The sequence below is a fragment of the Labrus mixtus genome, chromosome 20 (assembly GCF_963584025.1).
Source record: "Labrus mixtus chromosome 20, fLabMix1.1, whole genome shotgun sequence".
NCBI classification, from domain to species: domain Eukaryota; kingdom Metazoa; phylum Chordata; class Actinopteri; order Labriformes; family Labridae; genus Labrus; species Labrus mixtus.
Genome location: NC_083631.1, coordinates 19,256,126 through 19,280,194, shown reverse-complemented (window position 1 = coordinate 19,280,194; position 24,069 = coordinate 19,256,126). Strand labels below are relative to the sequence as shown.

The following is a 24,069-nucleotide window of genomic DNA, read 5'->3' as shown; positions in this document are numbered from 1 at the left end:
AACAAAGCACTTACTGATGTTTGATTCTTCATGATTTTATTCAACAACTTCTCGAGTATTGGCTTTGGGCCTTTATCTGATGGACAGCTTTAGAGAGACAGAAAATGCAACGAGAAAGTGGGGGATGAATTTCAACAAATAAAACTAGGATCAGAAGCCTTTATACTCTAGAACAGGGGTGTCCAAAGTACGGCCCGAGGGCCATTTGCGGCCCTTGAGGGGATATTTTGCGGCCCGTGACTTCAAATGAAGAATCAGAAGATTTTGGCCCGTGGCCTTGATTAAGATTGGCACAAATGTTCAGTAACATGTATGTTGTTGTTTTTTTAAATCTACAGTTTTTACTATTTTCCACATTTTTTTGTAAACTATGAAAAAAAACGTTTTTGCAAACAAGCGGACTGTTGTTTAACCATTTAATGACCTGAGCTAAATGCAGAAAGCTTTTCCAAAAAACTGAACCACGTTACAGGTTTGATCCTGAGAAAAAAACAAATAAAGTAGAACGAAGAAATCTAAATATTTGATTTCCTTTTATTAAAGCGTTTCTTTAGCGAGCCTTTTGATTCTGATCTACAAAGACTTACTATTTTTTCAACTATATTTTAAAAAACAAAACCTGTGGCCCGCGAGCGATTCTAACACGACAATTTTGGCCCGCAAGAAAAAAAGTTTGGACACCACTGCTCTAGAAGTCTGCTCTACCAACCGAGCTAAAACAGCACCCTGTGACTGGGCACTTTGATTAATTGATTAAACTGAATGATACGTTGTTGAGTCAGTCTAATAAGCGTGTAATCCTTGATTCGTGTGTGTATTGTGATGGCGGCTCAGAACAGTTAAACTCATGATATGTGAGCGGGTGGAGAATCAGCCTGTACTTTCCCTCTTCCTCCTGACTCATATCAGGGGGCTCTGTTCTCTTCTGCTTTCTTTAGGACCAGCCCAATCCAGGAAATCCCTCATGACCGGGTTGCAACACTGTGACTTTAAACATTTTTAAAACGTTGCACTTTTGAGAGGTGGTTGCAAAAAAAAAAGCTTTAGTCTCAGTTTCATTTTGACCTCTGTTAGTTCCAGTGTGTCAGTATAGAAACACCACTCTGCGCAGAGGAAGTTCAGGCTAATCACCTGAACAAGCTGTTTTTAATTCCACAATCACATGTGTGTTTCCATTTGTCATCCTGGCCTGAGGAAGAAGCAACATTATAAGGAGATTTATGAAGAAAGACTGACTTTGATAGCAGTGTTATTCTTTTTTTTAGTGAAATCTTTTCATGAGGAGAACAAAGATTTAAAAAGGCTCCTGCGTGCTGTGCTGTCCTGCTGCTGCTGACATGGATGAAGAAACCCCACTGCTGACCGGAACACCATCTAAACCCAAGGTTGGAAAATGTTTTTTGACTGATCTTAATATCTCAACAGTTGTCCAAAGCCGCTAAGAATTATAGCTGGGTTACAGGTGATTATTTGATGACATTTCCTACTGGTCTGTAGTTTTATCTAAATGATGATTTCAGAAAAGTGCAAGGCAAATAAAAAAAAAAATTAAGATAGACTTTTATAAACCCTGAAATCTCTCGGGCTTTGTTATATTTGCGACTTCATAGAAAGTTAGGGACTTTTTGCAATCTGCCCTTTGAGAGGTGAGAAGAGGAAAACTCACGGTTGACATCAAAGAATAGAAAAGAAGGGGCGTGTTCAGACCAGGCTTGCCAAATTGGTGCGCTGGCTTATGTAAGAGTGGCATGAATTATCTATAGAACCTATTGTCCCAATCTTAAGCACCTACACACATGACCTCTGAGTTTGAACTTGTGCACGTCTTTCCACAACAGATCAACAACTCCAAACTGTTCCTGGCCGTCTTCGCAGCCGTCTTGGGGAACTTCACTTTCGGTTACTCTTTGGTCTTCTCGTCCCCGGTCCTGCCGAAGCTGAAGAGCCCTGATGCGGACCCTCGGCTCAGGATGGACACGGAGCAGGCCGCCTGGTTCGGCTCCATCTACTCACTTGGTGCAGCCGCAGGGGGGTTGGGGGCCATGCTGCTCAACGACTTGATTGGACGGAAGCTGAGCATCATGATGTCAGCGATACCATCGACTATTGGGTTTGTAAACCTTTTGTTTTATACTCGGGGAATGTACCAAGATACATAAACTCAAGTTCTGTTTTTTTTTTCCCCCAAATCACTTCATTGTCCATTAAAACATCGTTGTAACACTCAACGGTCTGTTTCTCGATAAACGCTGTTACATCCACACATCGGCCATGATGACTGAGTGCTGAATGTACATCTGTACATGCGTTTAGATACATGCTGATGGGAGGGGCTGTGGACTTGTGGATGCTCCATCTGGGGCGTTTCCTCACGGGCGTTGCTGGGGGAATGACGGCGGCATCCATTCCTGTAGGTCACCGTGGTTACAGAAACTTATTTATAATACAAGCAAGCTTCCTCTTTTTTTTTTTTGGTCCATATTAACCCCTTTTCATCATGATTGTTGGATGTTTGAACATGTATTACCTTCATTTGTTTTGCATGTTTTGCAGGTTTACATCTCAGAAATCTCCCACAAAACAGTGAGAGGAGCTCTGGGCTCCTGCCCTCAGATTACCGCTGTGATTGGAGCTTTGGTGCTCTATTCCCTGAGTAAGAACAAATAAATGCTGCTTAATACAAATGACTTCACCGTTCAAAGACATTTAGCTTAAACTCCTATCCAGAGCAGATAACCATTTCTGAAAATATGCACCATTCATAGAAGCCTTATTGGACCAGATAACAAAGTAACTGCATTACGGCCCGACTATCTCCTATTATCTATTTATCACATATGATGTGCAGGTCTGAAGGTACCGTGGCACTGGATGGCCGTGGCAGGGGAGCTGCCGGTTCTGTTGATGGTCGTGCTGTTGGTGTTCATGCCCTATTCCCCCCGGAGGCTCCTCTCTCTAGGCAGGGAGGAGCAGGCTGAGAGGGCCCTCCGCTGGCTGAGGGGAGAACACTACGACACACACGCCGAGTTCAGAGACATACAGGTAAGAGAACACATTCATCGAGCATCGATTTACCATTTTGTTAATTTTCTCTGAATTATTGAATTACCGATTTTACTCCTCTTTTTCTGTATGCTCAGTTCTCTTATCTAAACCTATCAAGGTGCCTCAATAATCCAAGTGTGCATCATTAGTACTTACATGTAACTAGATACAGTTATTTTTCATTGAGCATTTATACTTTGCATGTGTTAAAAGTCTGATCTGGTTGTTCACACGTGCACCTCACATCCAGAGGCTATACCTCACTATGTCTGCCGTGTGTTTATACAATCTGAGACTAATAACTAACACACTGATATGTGTTTAAGGATAGGTGGAAGATCACACCAATAAATTACTTTAGTAGTATTTATGTTTGGGACAATGATGTACTTTTTCCAAATCAAAGAGATTAAGCACATGTCGTCTTTTTTTTTTTTTTATCATGCGTGTCTCTCCCTGCAGCACAGCATCAAATCACAGGGGAAAGTCACATGGTCCGATCTGGCCGCACCCCTCTATTACCGACCAATCTTGATCTCAGTGGTGATGCGTTTCCTGCAGCAGATGACAGGCATCACTCCCATTCTGGTCTACCTGGAGTCCATCTTTTCCCATAGCAAAGCCGCCCTGGAGCCAAAGTTAGACCCCTGTTCTATTCATCTTTAAGTTTCATGTTTTCTTTTTTAAATGTTGCTGTTTATAGAAGTTTAATTAATGATCCTGTCAAGCTATGTGCATATTAAGAATTGTCTATTATTATTATTATTGTTATTATTTGTCAATGATTGCAATAAAGAAACAGAAATATTTGATCCTAATTATAAAAAGATTACAAATAAGTTTTTATCTTCAGTTCCAGGATCATCCACTTCCACAGTAATCCCTGTTCTTTGTCTGTCAGGTATGATGCTGCCATCGTGGGTGCAGTCCGCCTCTTGTCTGTTGTCGTGGCAGCCAGTTTGATGGAAAAGGCCGGCCGAAAAGCCCTGCTGTACACGTCCAGCATGCTGATGTTCCTGTCCACCCTGACCCTGACCATGATCTACCACAACCCAGGTTGCCCGCCAGGCCCCGCCCCTCCTAACATCACTGCTATTTCTGACTTCAGCTCCCATAGTGTTGTTGGAAACCCCGTAGCAGGCCTCCTGCCTCTCATCTGCACAATGGTGTTTATATTTGGTGAGTGTTGGGAGAAATTCAGTCTGTTTTATGTCCATGCTTTACCTTATCGCACATTTTGGTTTTTGGCCTGTAGCAATGTGTGACGTTCAGTCAACCACATCGACCCAGACTGAAATATCTCAACACTGAATTCATGACATTGCCAATAAGCTGTCCACCTAGTCTCTGTTTTGTGCCAATTATACAACAGCTTGTTCTGACAAAGTAATCTGATTGGACAAGAGGTATCCCATGAGCGCTGACATAAAGTATTACAGCACTGGGACTTTACTCTTTGTGTTTCACTCAGCCTCAGGTGTTCTGAACACCATTCATCAAACATTACATCAACTTATTTGTTTGTTTATTAAAGTTATTGAATAAGGACAGTGCACATGAATCATAAAACATCAGCAATCGCATCAGTGTAATTATGCCAGAATTAGCGCAATAGCTCATTTTCATCCATAAGGCATATTCATTCACATTGCAGCAAGTGCTGTTTGTCAAGTTTAAGAAGTTGGTACTCTTTTAATCCCACACAGGCAGCCAAAGCAACTGTCGATGTTTGCATCATAACGTTATCTAATGTTTTCTTTTTACTGTTTTTGTCACTTTTAGATCTGTTGTATAAAATCAGCACTGAGAGCTGTGCTGTTGTACGTAATATCAGCACAGATCTGACTCATGACTTAGACAGAATCATAGCCACGCTGATACCCAGTGGAACAGCACACCTTCTAGGGGGGTTAATTGCTTAATTGTTAAACGCGAGTTTGCCTCCGGAGCCTTTTCAGGTAGGCAAAAAAAAAAAAAGCCTTGCTCAGAGGCCATTAAAAGCAAACTGTCTATTTGATAACCTGTCAGGCCTGTAAATATGTATTTAACAAATCACGTTCTGTTTGCTGTGAATTATCTTTTGTTTTGTCTCCACAAGTCAAGACCTGTTATGGCCTCGGGTCATTTTGTCAAACTGAGCTCTCAAAGCTCTATTGACTGTCATCGGTTACTCGTCAGTCTGCTAATAATTGTCCCTATGAAACGTTGATTGGGTCGGTTGTTTATTACATGATTACACGCCTTATTTAATTAGGAAGACTTCCAAATCACAGGACGTTGTGACCTTGCCCAAACAAAGCGCTATCCAGGACTTTTGTTGCCTTTTGTCGTACTGTAGCATCAGCTGCTTTGTCATCACATCATTGTTGGTTGTCTCCTAGGATACGCCATGGGATGGGGCCCAATCACGTGGTTGCTGATGTCAGAGGTGTTGCCGCTCGCAGCCCGGGGCGTGGCCTCAGGCCTGTGTGTCACTGTGAGCTGGTTGACGGCCTTTATGATCACCCATGTATTCACACACCTGGAGGACAAGTACGGCCTGTATGTGCCCTACCTGCTTTTCATGGTGGTGTGTGTGCTCTGTCTGCTGTTCAACGCCGTGTGCATACCAGAGACTCGAGGCCGCTCGCTGGAGGAAATCGAGAACTATTTCAGGACGGGACGATCGTTCACCATCAACAGGAGTAATTCTAATGCACAGACAAGCTGAAGGCCAAAAATTCCATTGATTTTAAAAAAGCAACTTTTCACATTATGCATCTCTAAAGCAGTGATTTTTTAATTATATATCAATAAGAGGGTCTAAGGAAAGACATTGTGTGTCTTCAGAGTGTGCATCGTTTATATCTCTACAGAAGATAGTAAACTGTATGTAGAGCCTGTAATATCAGCAGTTATAATTGTTCCTAAAATGCACCATCTGTATTTAATCAATATGTTCTTTTAACTGTATTTCTACCACATTTATTCCCTTCTGATTGCAGGTTGGGTGACGTATGATATCGTTAACTTCAAACATATTTTTGGTCAATTTAACTACTGATGTGGATGGAATGTATGTAACTGCCATGCAACCACGGATCTGGCAACATCAAGTACTTTGTTGTTTTCTATGTAGTTACTTGGACTGGTCAGAAGAAGAATATTTTCTCAATAAATACTTCACTAAAATCAGCCTTGCCAGCCACTATGTCTGCCACATTGTTTAGAGCAATGGTTCTCAACTGGAGGGTCGAAGACAAAGGTTGGTGGCAGATGTGTGCCTGGAAAAGAAATTGTATAAAAGTCTATGAAGCAACCCCCCCAACCTCCCCCCACCCCTGTGTTAGCTTAAATAACCAATTTTTCAAGGTTATAATTATCGTCCAGCTGCTCCTGGACGTGCTCAAAACAAGGCTCAAAACTAGGGGCGATCGAGCCTTTTGTGTTGCAGCTCCGACACTTTGGAACAGATTACCATTTAAAATAAGATCTGCTGCCACAACTGAACAGTTTAAGTCACTTTTAAAAACCCATTTATTTTCCTTGGCTTTTACCTCTAGTTGAGTGTTTTATCCCAGCAGCAGTGTCTACTAGAAATTTTACTATTGTTTTGTGTTTTAATTTACTTTAAATTTTTGCTTTTATGTGTCTTTATGATGTTTTGGATGAAATGTATTTTGCCTAATTTACTGTACAGCACTTTGGTTCACCTCGGCTGTTATAAATGTGCTATATAAATAAAGTTGACTTGACTTGACTTGACTTATCTTTATGTTGTATTCATGGGTTAAATAGGCTAAATAAAAGTCTATACAGACTGTATATTAAGATGGACAGAGGAACAGCCAACTGGGAGTGAAGCCAAATATTCAAAGCTTGGAAAAGTTCAAATACTTCTCAAAAAAAGTTTTGCCAAACCTAATGCTGGTTCATGTCCAATAATTAATTTGTCGGAATAGTTCTCTTTTAGTCAGTATATGATGCATGGTTACATGAATAAAACAGGAAACAGAATCACTTATCCTATCTAAAGGAGACCGAGCCTTTGCGATCAGAGCCCCTCGACTTTGGAACAACCTGCCTGAGGAGATAAGGCGGGCAGAGTCAGTGGCATCTTTTAAATCACTTCTTAAAACACACTTTTATAGACTTGCTTTTATGTGATTTCTCCTTTAAAGATCTATCTCTTCCTTTTATTAATTCTACTGCTCTTAACCTTTTTATCGTTCTCTTCTTTAAATGTTTTAGCCTTTATATGTATCCCTTCCTGCTCTTAGTCTTTTTAAATTCCTCCTCCTTTCATCTTTTTAACTCTTCAGCTCTCTGTTGCTTTATTCATTTAACCAATGTCCCGTTTATCCCTTCTGTTTATCTTCATTCTGTGTTTACAGCCTGTGATGTGATGTCGTCCCACTCTCCCTCAATTTCAATTTTGTTCTCTCCTGATTGATTTTAAACTAATTTTCCTTCACTGTGCTCCATACCTGCCTGTCGACTCCATATCATTCTGTGTTCATGTTTTACACTCTTTGAGAACGAAACATCAACTGAATGAATCAATATGTAAATGCAAGTAACAGTATTTTTAACAAATAAGTGAGGATTAGTGATCGACCGTCTACTCTGGGTCTATAAAAACAGGACAGGTCACATGCCACAGAGAGCACACAGTGTTTTAGGTTCGACTCTGACTCACACGGTGAAGAGCATCAGTGCCACCCAATCCTCACAGTACTCATCATAAATTGCAGCTGTTACGTACTGAATCACAAACTGCTTATTTTTTTATAAAAAGTACAAACTTGTCCAATAGACTTAAATCTAAATAAATCATTTCTTGCCTACATACAAGTGGAGAACATCAAGCATAGAGTAAAAAGAGGCCATACAAGTGAATGATATATAAATACATAGTCAACATTTTCACACCTCTCCGACAACATCAGGTGTTAATGTTATTTAGCAACCACCTGTATGTACTGTAGTTATAAGCCTTCTTCAGTGAGCCTGTAGGGATTGGCCTATGAGGCAAAGATAATCAGGAACTCCTCGACAATGTTATGCAAATCTGTGTTGTCTGTTCCATGCTTGATTGACATGGCGAGTTTATCAAAGAAGGCATGGCACGATGCCAGTTTCGGTATGTGAGTGTGAGTGTCAGGTTTTGATCTCTTTAGACACTCCTTACTGATGCAGTGTGTTCATTTGCAGCAAACAAGATAATGTAGAAGGTTTGATACAGCGCAGGTGCAGTTATAGTTAAATGTGAAGCCCAAGTGATCTTACAAAGAACGCCTACTTCACTTAGACGCTATTTTTCAACTATAGGCTGTATTGAAGTTACTTAAAGATAAGGCTTTAAGAAACTAACACACGTACTTTGAAATGACTGGTCTGCTAAGGATCTGTGATCAGTGGTTTTAAGATGGGAGTGTAGAGTAGTAATTAGCCTTTTCCTCTGTTTCACCAGCTTCTTCTCTTGTCAAATGTCTGGAGAAATCTTGTATCCATTTTGAAACTATCTGTGGAAAATAATTTATTATACCGATATAAAGTTAATTGGTTTATAGTTTCATAGAATTATTTTTTCAGCCACAAATTTATTCTAATAAATCTAGCCAATGCAAACACCTCGCACACATCAACAACCACTTTGGGTAGATAACTAGCAGATAGGCCTACTTTTTTGTGATGAGGAAAACCTGCAGTCATTTTCAGCTGTAACTGAATTAACTTAATGACCTGATGTGATGCTTAAACCACAAACATGTGAAATAATTAAAAGACAATGTGGCTTTAACTTAACCTAACATAGCATCAGCCTAGCTTCAATGCTCACCTGGCTGTGAGTATTAGGCTTGCTAACTTCTTAAAGAAAAAAAACAAAAACCTGTGGAGGGTGTTTTGTCAAGTGGTAACCACTGGGGTTCAAAAATGACGCCATTGCAGAAATGCTAAAAAGTGCAATTCTTTGACTGTCCGATTGAGGCTGGCTCCAAAAGTCACATGTATACCATCAATGTAATTATTAATGGACGAAGCCTGAGTAATGTCATCCATCTGTAACTGTAGGGGGCTGTCGTCATGCTGTCTCACCCTAACTTTCAGTCAACCTAACGACAGGCGAAGAGCTTTCTTATCTCCCCCTGTTTGAATGTTTCTTGGTTGGCTCAATGTCAGGTTGAGATAACATTATGAATTTAGGCCGAGACCAATTAAAGAAGCAATTTATTAAACATTACATAATGGCTTTTGCTTCCTTCTGAACTTGTCTTTACCATCAGGAAACTGTTAATCAGCTCGTTAGACAGAACACATTCCTTGAAGCATTACTCAATGAAATACCTAAAGGTGACAGTCATTAACAAACACACCTTCTGTTAAAACATACATGTTGCTATGGCAGGCAGTCGTCTCTTCAGGTGTCTTTACTGTATGTGAGCAAGGCTGGTTCAATTACGCTAACATCAAATATAAAGAGATATAAACTTTTTCTATAAAGAAAACATTAACAATATTTAAAAAATCCTTGGTAGTGTGGTATAATTTGTTAAATCATCTAGATCACAAAGATAAAAATAAATATTTAGATGACGGTTTCATTTTTTGGAATTGATTCACATTAGAAAAAAAAGAGAAATATTAATGAAGTTGCTTTTGCAGATAACAGTTTGTGTTTAAACAAAACAGAACAAGCTGTGTAGAGAAAGGGCCAATCAGATGAAAATCAAACAAACAGAAACAAGTGAGATAGTAAAGAGTTAGGAAGAGATGCAGACGGTGAAGACGTCAGTCTCATTGAGACACTGCTTATATACCCGTTGAGTCAGAGGCTATTTTTATATTTCTGATTGTACCCTCCTCCTTCTTTCTCCTCCCTCTCACCATCACTTCCTCTTTCCTCATTACCTGTCTGCAGTTTAAAGATAAACTTTTTAAAATCATAGTGTTTAGAGATTAAACAAGAAGGTTTAGGTTTTATTTGACATAAATTATAAATATCTTACTTTCACTTCCCACATACATTTTCACATTTCACAGGTGCCATCCTTCTCCACTAATGGCACCCATGCAAAAATGAAAGAGAGAATATTTTCTTTTTAACACTGCATTATTCCAATTTTGACTTAATAGGGGGCGTCACAATACATTTAAATGTTTTTATCCACCATATCTGGGTGCATGTTATAGTTGTAGCACAGGTGGAAATGTTTTTTTTCTGTTGGTCCGTTATAGAGTCTCTGCCTCAGTGATTCAGATTTGTGGCAATCCTAAGCATTTTTTTTAATTCTATATGAATAATCCGCAAATGTTCTTTTACTTTACTTCTATAATACTAAAACAGTAGCCCACTTCTGCATGTCCAATGGAAACGAGAAACAAAAACGTAATGTCAGCTATCCTGTCCTGACACATTTTCGGATTGCTTCAACCCGCTTTTGTCTCGCTGCAGACCGCAGCCGTGCACAAACTCCTTGAATCATGTTGTGGGTTGCCAGGCCGCAGAGAAAGGGGGTTGAAATATTATGTTGCTGTTGATTGGCCATGTGTATCGTCATTCATACAGGATCTGGCAACTTTGGCATCTTCAGACAAACATACACAATGTATGGATTCATGTTAATGGGTTATTTAGAATTAGGTTGTAGGGCCGTGATGATTACAGGAGTTTCCCCCAGAGAAATGACGGAATGGGAGGGTCTCAGTAGATGACCTTAGAGGAGAAAACTGAAAAAAAAACTGGGGTGTTGGCGGATATGTCCGTTAGTGATTTAAGTGAGAAACATAAAAAAAAGTGTTTCATTTCACCATATTTTCTTCTATTGGTTAATCTTGCCAAGTTCAGATGATTCTTTAGTCACTTGTTCTTAGAGGTGCTTTAGTCTAGATAATGTCTCCCTATTTACATATTCACATCAACAAGTTACAATAACTACAGGTTCTTTTAGGACTTTGTAAAAGACAAATAACAGATTTCGCATTTTGTTTATAACCCATCAGACTCCTCATGTCTTTGCATCAATACTAAATATTTTAACCCTCTTTTAAAGAGGAAAGTAGCTTTAAGGCCTTAAAGGCTTTATATTCGATTTTTCACACTTAAATATAATAGAAATCAAGTATATCCTCTGAAAATAACTCTGTGAGTCATGACTGTCTACAATGGGTGTAACACCCGAGTCCCACTGTCTGTGATGTTTTCAGAGTTTTCAGAGTCCTATCTTCTATTTGTTTACATCGCCGGGACAGCGGCTGACTCCTCCCCTCGCGTATAAAAGTTGTTTAATTGAGTGACTAGAGAAAAGAAGAATAACATACTGTACTCACTGCTTAACTGCGTTTCTAGATCACGCTCATTTCGGGTACATTTACATGCAGTGTGAAGATACGAGCATAATAAAGATCGCTAGCATTAGCATGCTAACACAACAATGCACCGCGAGTTGTTTTGGTTTCATGCTGGTGCTCAAGGGCGACATCTGCTGGATCAGAAAATTGCATATAAAGCCTTTAAGCATAATATCTGCTTGACGCTGAAATTAAGATTAAGTCCTTAAGTCTTCTTTTTTTCTTATATCTTTCTTGACAGGTGTTTCAAATCAGCATTTTGCTATAAACACTACACGTTCAACACCAACGTTACTGAATTTTAAGTAATTTATGGTATTTGCCCTTCCGCTGTGGTTCTAAAAGTGTCATAGATAAAGCTTGTATACTGTTGTATATGAACTACAAATCCTCAACATTTTCATTAGTATCTGCATTAAAATCGTGTCAATACTTCTAAAGGGAAAAGGGAACAACCTCTGCGCTGTAATCACTTAAAAATGTTCCAGTCAAAAAAAACATCACAGCAGACACACACCTCAGCCTTTTAAGGAATGTAAAACTCTATAGGGATTGGTCAATTCCCTGGAATGTTGTCTATCAGGCCCTTCAAACACACACTCGCACAGACAGACTGAAACACACAGGCACTCACACACAGACTCACGCTCGTGCACATGCACACACCTCCACCTCACCCAGATGACACGACTAGCAGAGGCAACACCCCACTTTCACACACACCTTTTGATACTGATGTTCCTCTTTTGGGTTGGAGGAACATTTTAGAAGAGGAGATTGGTTTGCAATGTCAGGCCCTCTGTCAAAGTAACAGTCCAGCATATCTTCAGTTTCAACATAGCAGATGTCGATGCAACAAAAAGAAACCTGAGAGCATCATAGGGGAAAAGGGTCTTCAGCAACCAACTTTCATCCACATTCAACACTTCAGACTGAGCACCCTCCACCACCCTTCCCTCTGGTTCTATCACTCATGTTGGCCTCACATTAGCCAACCTAAGCAGGGAGTAAATGACGCCAGGATGCCAGATCTACCTGTCCCCAACCTCCAACACCAGCAACACCTCCCTCATGGTAAGGCATCTGCCAACAGTATGCCAGCACATCTGCAACATATTCAACATATTCCAAGCAATTGCACAGTTTCAAGAAAGCTTAAGTATTCGGCATTGATTTGCCCCAATCTCCCATGGTCCTATCTCCAGCAAACCCACCCACGTGTTTGAGTTGGGGCATTGTGCCCTGGGATGCCCAGCTTCTGACACAACTTCCTGGGCCCTTTGGTGCCTTTGGTGTTGGCTTTAGCTCGCTCACCTGGCAGCTGGGTTTCCCATTCCCATACCTGTTCATTTCCAGCAATCATAGCAGATGATTTAGCTGGGGCTCTTGACTACCAGGTTCTTTCTTCTCCCTGCTTCACAAGAAAACTCCACATTGCAAGCACCAGGCATACCTAAGTTTAATTGATTCTTAATTGAAGTTTTCCCTCCAAACGGTTGTTGCTCAACTATCAATTTTACGCTTTTCCACTAGTATACAAAATACAGACCATCAATGATAATTGCATAAATCTAATACTCCTTATCTTGCCTTTCATTCACTAAACGCCTTGACAAGAACACAGCATCATCAGTCTTCTAGCACCCCATTGAAGTGCCACTCCCAAATTCCTATCTGGATTGAATTGCCTTTATGTTGCTGCTGAAAAGCACACACGAGTGTCTTTTCTGACCCACAATGACTTCTTGTGATAATTTAGTTCATACCCACAAGGTTCATTCTTGTCATTTCACAGTGGTCCAAAATTCCTGAACACTCTGCCAGAAGCCCTCTGCTAGATCCTGTCCAACAACTATTAGATTCCATTCCTAATTCAAAGACAGGTTACCTAACTAAATCACTCTTCCAATCTTTAGTTTCCTCATGGCCCCAATTTTTGCCTTTATGTCAATGGTAAGTGTAGTTCAATATATTCACGGTACCAATGATAGAGAAGAGACATACTGGCAAACACAGGATACAAATGTCATCACCCTCCCCAGCTCCCTCGGTACTATTGTGCTGAATATTTCCTGCATCATTTCGACATTGGCTCACCCCAAACTAATGTGGAAATTTTACTTGGGGGGCTGGCAAGAAAATAAATAGGTAAAGACAGAGTGACTGTTTGCGTTCTTCTTATAAATACTCATCAAACCTTTCATTCTGGAACCCTCCACCCCCCCACTGGTTTTCTCTCTTTTTTCGGTCCTTTATATCATCTGTAAAGGCCAGGTGGGGTCTGATGTGCCCTGGTGCTAGGGTGATCAACAACAAGCATCAGCAAATAAAAGGAGTAAGGCTGACAGACTAATGGAAACCTGAGCCTTGTGAATCAATCAACAAACCCGGGCTCCATTCATAAAAGCTAGCCACATAGTGACAAAGTATGTACTAATTGCCTTTCCACAGGATTTCTAACATCCTATTTCAAACAGTGGTTCAGCTTCTTCTTAAAACACCCAGCCTCGGTCCTGACATCTGGTCTAATTTTAGACTTATCTCCAAGCATCTGATTTTATCTAAAATCCTGTAAAAAGTTGTTTATCAACAAATAGAACCATACTTCAACTAGATTAAATTATTTGAAACACTACAGTCTGGTTTTAGGGAAAACCCCAGTACTGAGACGGATCATATAGAGTTCTTATTGGGTTTTTTTTTTTTAGCAGCAAACAACAGGGACTGATCTATTTGAATTGTTTTAGACTTCAGCTCTGCATTCGACACGTTTGATCATAACTTGCTTATTACTGTCTTAAGACTGGGCTGTGATCCCGGGGCAAGCCCCTTCGTTTGTTAAAGTCATATCTGGAAAACAGAAGTTTTAATGTAAGTTTGCGTTATACCATTTCCTCGTTGTCCTTCCTTACGTGGTGTCCCCCAGGGATCAGTTTTAGCACCTCTTTTGTTCTCCCTATAAATGCTGCCACTGGGTCCCCTTATAAATAAACATGGCAAATCTTTTCACTGTTTTGCCCATTATATACCTCCTTACATCCTTACCTTTAATGACAACCCAAAAAGCATTGGCACCTTCAATAGACCAAAGCTCTTTCAATGCAAGCTCCCAAATATTGACAACACTGAGAGACGGACAGTGAAAGCCAGCACATCACTGGGGTTATCAAGTGTTCACCTACCTGCACCAAATCCCTTTTGTAGACAGACGTATGTGAGATAAGAAAATCGACTTACAAGCGCATTTGTTTCAGTGTGTTTCTGTTGTTTGTGCTACATTCTGCCAACCCTCTGTCATATAGTTCAGCAGATGGATTAGCGTTTTCTTTTTAAATACCATAATGCATCCTGATATTTTATGAGGTCTGTCTGACTGTTTAACCAAGCCTGCTCCCAGTAGATCACAAAACACACACACAACTGGACAATTCACTCTGACATTGTGCAATAATAATGTTATACTAATGTTATATTATGTTTATCAAACCACTTTGTGCAATAACATGTTACACTTCATGTGCACTGTGCATGTCTGTGTATTACAGACTACACTTTTGTCAAATAGCTGATCTATTTTTTATTTTGTAAATCTATTTTTTTGTACATTCTTAATTTTTATTTTTTATTTAAATTGTACTGTGTTCACTTTTTGTCTGCAATCTTTGCTCTTTGCTGCTGTAACACTGTAAATTTCCCCGTTGTGGGATAAATAAAAGATTATCTTATCTTATGTTTAGTGAGAGTAGCTATTCAGAGCTTAAAATTATTCATCCAAATACAATTGATATCTGAAAATGGTCATATTGGTCCATACTCACAGTAAGTGTGTGATTACGTGTGTAAACGTATGTCACTCAAAAGTAGCTTTCTGGTCACATTCCAACACAAAAACTCTGATTGCCTGCGATACTGTCTTAGAAACACAAAGCAGCAGCAGTGGAACTGGTTTTTCACATGTAAGAGTGCCAAGAACAAAGAACAAGTTAAAAAAGACCAGTACAGCTACACCTAAACTGCTGAGTGACTCATTCCTGCTGTGGATATTCACGTCTTTGTGGATGACGGCTGGCTTTGGGCGGGGCTAGAGGGAACCTTGTACAGGTACAGGTGAAACAGGTGGATGTCTCAGTTATCTGGACTCTACTTCAGCAGCAGGTTACACACACATCACTACATAGTGACTGCAACACACAACCGAGGTAAGAAATTCATCTGAACATCTGTTGAGTTTTGATAGACAACGTCTTAAACTGTTAACAGGATGTTAAACTGAAAATGTAACAGACGTTACTGTCAGTAGCTTATGAAATACCAGCTTTATGACAGAAAACGTACTTCGAAAATGTGGGCCAAATCACTGTAAAGTTGAAACAGGATGAACTGAGAGACCATTCAACAACATGTTAAATGCTCACCCGGAAAACTTTCAGTAGTTTGTTGAGAAAAGAAAACCTCAAACATAGAATCTGTTGTAACCTAAACCTTTGACATTTAACAGGAAAACGTACAATTTCATATTGCAGGGATTGAACTTTAGGTTTATTGTCATGCTTATTCCTGGTAACACTTGTTGTGATTTGTCTCTCCTTCCTTTTAAATCAAATGGAACCGTGATGGGTGTAGCCCAGCTGGGTGAATCCAGTTGTGATAATAGTCCAGGTTTTGTTCAGTAGGTATACAGAGCTCCCAGTACTTGTATGTATAGACATCGGATTTTTGCAAAAGCATTGAAAACAAACGATTTTAGATGGTTCTTGAGTAACAATATAGTAGTCTATGGATCTGTAGCTTTTCTTGTGACATAGTTCAGGTTTTTATATTTTCCTCCAGTTTTCACTTTCTTAAATAAGAGTCACTGATTTGAAGTTTGGGTCTTGGTTTTTTATTTACTAAGAAGTTGCTTCGTAAAGTAGTATAGCAGTAAGAATACTCAGACCACTTTTAACATTACACCAATGACTCATGATTGTATCTTTTTAGAAAGGGCGTTAAGACACAATAATGTCTTTATCGTGCTGATTGGTGAAGTTTGGAAATATACAAGTTATCATGTCTTGAGAAATTAAAGAGAGGACATTTTTAATTTCAGGGAGATAAAATAGGGCAGTGTGATGAACTTCTTATATTATGCTGTTTTATTTTCTAGAAATGTAAAGGAACAGATATAATGGAAATGCTTTTATAAGTAGAAGTGCACAGCCCTATTATTATAGTGCATGGTTTTAATTGTTTAATGTAAAACAGAACACACCCAAGAATTACAATCAAGACAGAAAGCACAATCCTACTAAATGGATAAGGTGCGGCATTTAAAATGTGTTCCTTTATTTATTTTTTATTTGAGTAATTATTATTAAAGTTTAAAACTAGATTCAAACATTTCTCTGTTTTTTTCTCTTTGTCCTAAAAATAGTTTTGTATTGTCATAGTTTTATGGTTTTACATATTAAATCAAAGGACAACATGAATTAAAAAAACAACTTCTAAACTGATTTATTATATTAACTTTTAAATTAATGTTTGAGTTTTTGACAGTATATAGCAGGCTGTGAGAATAAATACAAGTTCACAAAATGCAGGAAATGTTTTGAGGCAGTATTGGGTTCAGACTCTCAGGAAGCTATATTCGATTAACTTGTTATTTTTCCCTTTAAAATAAACCTTGTTTTTACAAGCTGGTCATTGAAATACATCATGGAGAAAGACCAATAATACTCATCTCCCTCACACAGAGAAAGAGAGAGTCTGGTTTGACAAGCACAGATGCCACAACCAGTAAAACCACACCCATGAACCAATAGTGTCTCGGGGTGTTAACTTTAGAGGACAATTCAGTTCATTTCACTGAACTCCACAGGTCAATTTGTCGATGAATGGTCATTTTGACCACAATTGATTAACAGCTGATATAAATGTAAATGAAGACACCGTGTTATCACCTAAAAGGCTAGAAGGCTTGTGTCAACTTGTCATTTTGAAGAATGGTTAGGAGGGAGAAACTGGCTCATCATGGGCCAGTTTTTCTTGATCAGTCACACCCAATTCTCTTCCTGTCATCCACTTCCAACTTGAGGGATTTCAGATGCTGTACGAGCTGAGGTCATGTTGCGTGGCTCTCACTGATAAAGGAAGTATTGTTTTCTCAGCAGCTTCAAACTTTTCCCTGTGTATTTTTAAAGCATCATTGTAATGTAGCAGATGAACTTTTCAAAAGCTGCACCCACCGGCTGCGTCCATCAGCAGCCTTAAGCCTTGTGTGCAGACATGTCAGTTTTTTTTTTTTTTTTTACAAACAAACAAACTCTGAGGTTGCTGGAAACAACTTTATAGACCAAACTGTTTCCTTATCTGACTTAACAAAAGCTACTGGAAAATTATATTTCCATTTTCAGACACAAAAGCCAATGCAGCTTGTGGGTTCAATCGATGGGAAAACATAGAGACACCATTGAGAATACAATTATATTCACAAAATAACCCTTTAGGATGTTCTGGAAAGATTTTGCAGTCTAGGTTTTTGCTTATTTTAGAGCATACTTTAAATGAAACCGGTCAGATACATAATACTATGTCAGGATACTTTGTCCCTCTCATTTTGCTCACAAGACAGATTTTCAGATAATTTTGTGAAAGGCAGTCTGTATCACTGAGGAAAGCATGCAGGTCAGTGGCATTCCTGCACAAACATATGGGCGTATATGTGTGTGTGTGTGTGTGTGTGCATGCCTGGGTGTGTGGGATGTACTGTGACAAGACGACAAAGCAGTCTGTCATGTCTCCCAGGTTTCATTGCTAGCTGTAGCTACCTTTCAGTACATGTCATTATTAGTTTGAGGAAAATCTGTGTGTGTGTGTGTGTGTGTGTGTGTGTGTGTGTGTAAGGGAGTCAGGAGGTACTGGACGAGTGAAACTATGGTCCCCAAATCTAACTTGAGTCTGTGTGTCTTGTGTGTGTGTGTATTAAAGGGAGATAGGAGGTCCCCTACCAGAGACCTTATAAAGAATGGACAACACGGTGCTGTCACCTCTCGCTGTTCAAAAATGAAGCCAAAATACCCCTGTTATGGACGCTGAAGAGTTGCGCAATTTGGACCCGAAGTCTGTGCGGCACGAAACAGCTGGAATAGCTGCGGTATTGACATCTTGGTGCTTCCACAACCAAAAGCACACATCGTTTCTAATAAAATGTGGAGAGACCGCTCAGGCTGACACAGTCCACAGCAGAACAGATTCTCATGTTGCTTTGAAGGACTCGCATTATGGAAGTTCAATAACTTTTACGTTGCCTCTCACTGTGTCTGCTCCTCCTCCGCTACCTGTTGCACACGGCGCGGTGCTGTGAACCCTCTGTTAACCTGAAGGAGGCGGGGTTTACAACCGCGTGCAGTCAGCAGGGGGAGCTCTAGTTCTTTTGGCTTCACTTGAGGCGATTATTCCGCTCTCCTTTCTTCATACAGTCCATGCCCCCTAAATATAATATATAACCTATGGTCCTCAAATGTGACTTAAGGCCTGTATTTGTGTGCATGTGTAAAAGGTGTTTTAGAGAGGTCCCCAGTGAAGTAAAACTACGGTCCCCAAATGTGACTTAAGTCTGTTTATGTGTGTTTGAGAGGTTAACAGAGTGATGCAGTTTTGCCACAGTGTATTTAAGGGTTTGTTTTTATGGAAATAGTTCTCCAAGGAGGAAGAAGAGACAAAAACAGATGACTTAGAGTCATATGCATATTTTAGGCTGTTTTTTTTTCCTGTATGGGACGGACATATGAAACTGATCACGTTACTTTTTTATTTTTTTGAAACAGACTTAAAACCAGACATACTACCAGCATGTGCAGTAAAACACTTAACTAGACTGGCATATGGAAAAGTAATGGTTCGGATTGAAGCTACTAACCTGTGGATATGTGAACACTATACTATGCATCATTGTAGAGTTACTCACATTAACACATTGCTTAATATAACTGTATATTTCCTTTCAAGAACAGCCAAATAAACAAAGCTGTGCTTGAGTATTAGCTCTACAAGCAATACATACATACATTTAAACACATTGTTTGAAATGGGCACTTAATATCATGTCAAAACTAGACGGTGTTACCTTATTTGTAGATCAGATATGTGTCACATCAGGAGAATGCTCATGATGTTTTAACGAGGCCATGTCGCACTCTGAGAGATGCTCCTCATCTCAGCTGCAGAGAAATGTACTTGAAGTAATCAATGTAGATCTATAGCTGTCAGGGCTATGAGAGACTTTGATTTAGCCTTCTAACACGTCAACTAGTGTTTAACATGACTTGATCCCTCCACCACCCATCGCACTGTCTGATGGCTGTGTGTTGCTTGAATTGCAGTCTTGTGATGTTTTATTTGAAACAAATATTTTCTATATAATAAGGCAGCAGCATGTTTTTTTTTTGTCACCTACATGTAAAATATATTGATAATCAATGTGCCAGTGTGCGAGTGAAATCCAAACGCAACCACAGATACAGATTTTCAACAAGCAAAGAAGCAAGCACTATGTTTACATTTCAAATAAATATCAGCCACACCACTACTTTAGTTGATACAGAAAGTTGTTTAGTAGGGAAACAGTTGTGAACACAATGCTGTTTCGCGAGTCGTTTTATGTGAATGACTTGTTTAAATGTCTAGTAGAAGATGTCCATTAGAAAGAAGGCATAGTGACATTTCTGATAAATCGTTATATGTAAACAAATCCCTGCAGTATCTCAGTCAGCTTTCGAGATTTTCGGCGTGAATTGCCAAAGACACTAAAATGCAAACTAACCTTTCATTTAGCGACCACACCCTGAAACATGTCAATCATCACACCTCAGACTGAGTCCCGCCCAGGCGTTTCCCCTCAGGGCTACTGACAAAAAAACAGCTACACAATGTAGTCAATATTCTCTGTACCAACAACTGATTCACTTCACTTTGAGCTAAATTTTACTCAGGAAGCGACAACAGTCACAAGTAGCACAGCCTGACGGTTTTAAGAGCTGCCATTCTGGCTTTGGCGCCATCTGGTGGCAGAAAAATATATTGAAGTAGTTTCAAGCAGGGACAAGGTGTGGGAAATGTATTGAAAGGTATTTTCATCAGGGCTTAGTGTATTTTCTTAGTTAACATATCTTTGTGTGTTCTCTCTCTCTCTGCAGCACAATGAGTGCAGATGGAAAAAAGCAACTCCCTCCCTACATCATACCAGGTAAACGTAAACACAAGCGAGCACATTGTTGCAATCATTGTTGTTGGACTGCCTCACTGACTCAATCTTGTCTTCGGTCAAGTAGAAGGTCAAGGTCAAAGTCAAGGGGATGGAGTGACGGTTTACAAGGTCCACAGCCCCTTCGATTTTCAGAACCACGGGACCAACGCGGCTAATGCCCAGCCAGGTAAACACACGCACCCGAAGTAACACTCTCCTAAAGACACCAGTCAAAAACTGAAGTTTATTTTCTTATAAACACTTTACTGACCCCTCCCTCCATCCCTTCATCTCTCTGACTCGACCAGTCTTCACCAGTGGAGGCGGAGGTCTTGGTTCAGGTCTGGAAACTGGCGATGGCAAAAGACGGTTCGTGAGCTACGATGCAGCACTCGGGGATTCTCCAGGAATGACGTCCTGCACGTCCTGCCAGCAACAGGTCATGACCAATGTCACCTACAAAGCAGGGACGTACGCCTGGCTCATGTGCTTACTCTTCATCTGCTGCGGGTGAGTGTGCGCTTCAGGATGCTTGTCATAGTTTGCCCATCTTCCTGATCTCGTAATTATGAGATAATATGCGTTATTTTATTTGGTGAATGCAATGCGCTTTCCGTATACATTACCTACAAATTATAGTGAAAAACATGTGTGCATTATGAAGAATAGACCAACTCATGCAGACAGCAGTGGAAGCTAACTTTGCCTCAGTGTCTAAAAGGTGAAAAAAAAACAAAAAAAACATGTCTTCTGCACTGCTACATGACGCTAACAGTGCATTGTATATGTGTGTTGTAGGTTAGTCCTGTGCTGCTGCCTGATTCCCTTCTTCATGAAGAGGTTCAAGGACGCGTACCACACGTGCCCCCGCTGCAACAGAGTGCTGCATGTGGAGAAGAGGAAATGCTGTAAATAAATGACGAGCATGAGGGGCAGAAATGGACCCATAGAAATATGAAATAACATCCCGCTACCTCTGCCTGTGTTAGGGATGTTCATGTTTATTTCTATGGGTGTGCAGTGGCATAAGCCTATCTGATATCATACATCATATTATCTGCAAACAGACTGGGAGTGATTGCACTGTCAAAAGTTCTGACAAGTTAAATCGAGCACGCCCTTTTTGCACTTTTTGTAAGCAGTTTTTTTTTTGTCTCAGCAGAGAAAAACTTGTTATTCTTCCCAGAAACATATGCATACATAATGTTATTAAAATGAAGGCTTGTACATACACTTCAACAAATATTCTATTTTTAAAGGGATTGTGGATTTGAAATAAAACAGACCAGTCTCCTATTTTATGGTATAAAACAGTCCTAATAAAAAAAGAAGCCAACGCAATGGATAAAACCAGAGACCTTTTTGTTAGTCAAAAATTAAACGTAGAGAATATTTAAATCCAGTGTGACTCCTTTTGTGTTATATTTATATGTTTACACCTCATTTAACTCTTTTATTCTAACATTATGGGATGACGGGTGATGTGAGTGAGCAGCAAATTCAAAGAAAAGTTTATATAAAGCACAGCAGCAGGAGGATGTAGATATAATTATCTTTAGCTCGATCTTTACCTCTGAAGAAAGATGTCACTTTGATGCATAACAATGCAAAGAACAATGCAATATTAAAGCAAGACTACACTATGATGGGATGTGTTCAGTGGCAGCGGCAGTCAACCTCTCGGTGACCATCTCCTGTGTTGAACTAACATCTACTAAGAAATATAATATATTTCTTTTTGTCTGATTGCTTCGTTGTTCTAGCGCATGAAAGATTTCAAGAAAGCAGGAAAATTGTTATGCGGGATGTGACTCGTCTGCACATTTTCCACAAAATGAAACCTAGTATGTTTGGACTTCTGTTATGTGCTATTATTATCTATTTTATATCATTATTTCCTTAATAAAAGTACACTAGATGATATATGACAGACGGTTGTGTTGTTTCTCTTTTTGTCTTCTGCCTCGCCCTCCACCACAGAGGAGTTAGCCTATTCATGTTCTGAACCCATTCATCCCCTTAGACGTCTTAGATCATGGACTCACACTTTACAGTAGCCACCGCCAGGGGTTCCCAAACTTTTCAGGCTGCGACCCCCAAAACAACAGTGAAAGAAAATGAAGACCTGCACGGTCCCTGGAGGTGGTTAAGGTATGTAACATTGCCCACAGCTGCATACTGCAGCGCACACGCACTAATAAGCCTTTCCAAACACGGACACAAGATCAACCCAAAAGAACACTACAGCCTAAAATACAGATTATTTCATACAGTAAATTATTCTAGTGAGCATTACTGCTACTGTCTGCATGTTAGCATTTAGGATAGTCTTTCCTAAGCCAGCTGTGTGTAGTCTTCTGATGTTTGATGAATCACATGTTCACCTCGAGTAACAAGGCAGCATGAGCACTCTTCACCTAAAGTGTCTCTGACTTCTTCAGAAGACATGTTCCGTCCTGAAGCATGCTGCATGGCTCTACAATTCAAATTAAAAAAAACTTCATTGAACGGGAGCAGGTCTTAGCCTCCTGGGAAGATTCTTAAAATAAACTCAAGGATAACTCAAGGTAACAGGGATCATTTTTCTCCCCCATGCCAGTAGCATGTGACGTAAACTAAAAGGTAAAGTTCCTGACCCAAGAGTCCAACAGTCTTGGAAACACTTAATTGCTTTGTGGCTAAAAGTTAAAGGTAATATTCTTTTTCATGTTTGTCTGTCATTTAGAAGCTAGCTGCCCCCAACAGCCAATTAGCTACATACAGGTTAGAACCACAGACTGTAAATATTAATGGACGACACCTGAGTGACGTCACCGTTGGGCTGCAGGGGGCTTTGGAGTCCCGTCAACGGTAGTGGTAATGCTTGAAATGCTCTCAGTCAAGCTAACGACGGGCTAAGAGCTGAGACGGGCTTGAAGCCTCTTGATAAAACCCGTTACATCGTGCCCGCCTGGTCAGTTCCACGCCTTTTTGTGAATAATGCTTATCCAGCATGAAATCAAAATAGATGAGTTATCAAAAATCACTCCTTGTACAGTGAGTTCCAGAGGAGACCTGAGCTAATCAGACCTATTTTGTTCTTTGTACCAGGCTGTAAACATTTTTGATTGCTGCTGTATAGGCCGGCTGTTTTGTCTTGGTGTGTATGTGACATCGGGTACCTCCGCAGCCAGCCTCAAGCGGACACTGGACGAACTGCAGGATTTTGCACATCCGCATTGGCTTCATTTTCCAACACCGGAGGATGCTACAGGGAACTATCTAGGTGGTTTTCTTGGCTGAGGTTTGGCTCATCAACAACCAGAGACACATTTTAATTTACTCTTGTAAGGATAAGCCAAATTAGACATTGCAGAATAATTGGGGAGATTTTAAGGTCATGGAAGGTAGCTTCTGAAACCTTTGGAAAGAGCAAGGCTAGCTGTTTCCCCCGGCTTCAAATTGCAATTTTAAAGCTATTGTACTTGCAT

The 24,069-nt window shown here is 40.0% G+C and overlaps 2 protein-coding genes and 1 long non-coding RNA gene across 3 annotated transcripts; 2 read left to right on the top strand and 1 right to left on the bottom strand.

Moving 5' to 3' along the window:
• The first annotated feature begins 1,151 nt into the window (after nt 1-1,151).
• slc2a6 (solute carrier family 2 member 6) lies at nt 1,152-6,219 on the top strand. Its single transcript, XM_061027041.1, has 8 exons — nt 1,152-1,385; nt 1,839-2,110; nt 2,314-2,410; nt 2,554-2,653; nt 2,849-3,042; nt 3,508-3,683; nt 3,947-4,224; nt 5,427-6,219. Exons 1-8 carry the CDS (start codon nt 1,338-1,340, stop codon nt 5,753-5,755), a joined length of 1,494 nt encoding a protein of 497 aa, XP_060883024.1. The 5' UTR covers nt 1,152-1,337; the 3' UTR covers nt 5,756-6,219.
• A 9,249-nt stretch (nt 6,220-15,468) lies between these two features.
• On the top strand, nt 15,469-22,529 carry si:ch211-157c3.4 (Lipopolysaccharide-induced tumor necrosis factor-alpha factor homolog-like). The gene is made up of 5 exons (XM_061026851.1): nt 15,469-15,575; nt 20,550-20,599; nt 20,685-20,786; nt 20,908-21,109; nt 21,398-22,529. Exons 2-5 carry the CDS (start codon nt 20,554-20,556, stop codon nt 21,513-21,515), a joined length of 468 nt encoding a protein of 155 aa, XP_060882834.1. The 5' UTR covers nt 15,469-15,575; nt 20,550-20,553; the 3' UTR covers nt 21,516-22,529.
• LOC132954317 (uncharacterized) lies at nt 22,331-23,088 on the bottom strand. Its single transcript, XR_009665739.1, has 2 exons — nt 22,840-23,088; nt 22,331-22,562 (listed from the first exon to the last, which is right to left on the bottom strand). It is a non-coding gene; the product is annotated as an uncharacterized LOC132954317 (long non-coding RNA).
• Between the last annotated feature and the right edge of the window lie 981 nt (nt 23,089-24,069).

What these genes read in the sequence shown, in the direction of transcription:
- si:ch211-157c3.4 (XM_061026851.1), top strand. Translation starts at nt 20,554, where the DNA reads ATGAGTGCAGATGGAAAAAAGCAACTCCCTCCCTACATCATACCAG. An exon ending in CCCTCCCTACATCATACCAG is followed by an intron (nt 20,600 to 20,684) that starts GTAAACGTAAAC and finishes TCGGTCAAGTAG; the next exon opens with AAGGTCAAGGTCAAAGTCAA. An exon ending in TTACTCTTCATCTGCTGCGG is followed by an intron (nt 21,110 to 21,397) that starts GTGAGTGTGCGC and finishes TGTGTGTTGTAG; the next exon opens with GTTAGTCCTGTGCTGCTGCC.
- slc2a6 (XM_061027041.1), top strand. Translation starts at nt 1,338, where the DNA reads ATGGATGAAGAAACCCCACTGCTGACCGGAACACCATCTAAACCCAAG. An exon ending in GAACACCATCTAAACCCAAG is followed by an intron (nt 1,386 to 1,838) that starts GTTGGAAAATGT and finishes TTTCCACAACAG; the next exon opens with ATCAACAACTCCAAACTGTT. An exon ending in TTTGGTGCTCTATTCCCTGA is followed by an intron (nt 2,654 to 2,848) that starts GTAAGAACAAAT and finishes TATGATGTGCAG; the next exon opens with GTCTGAAGGTACCGTGGCAC.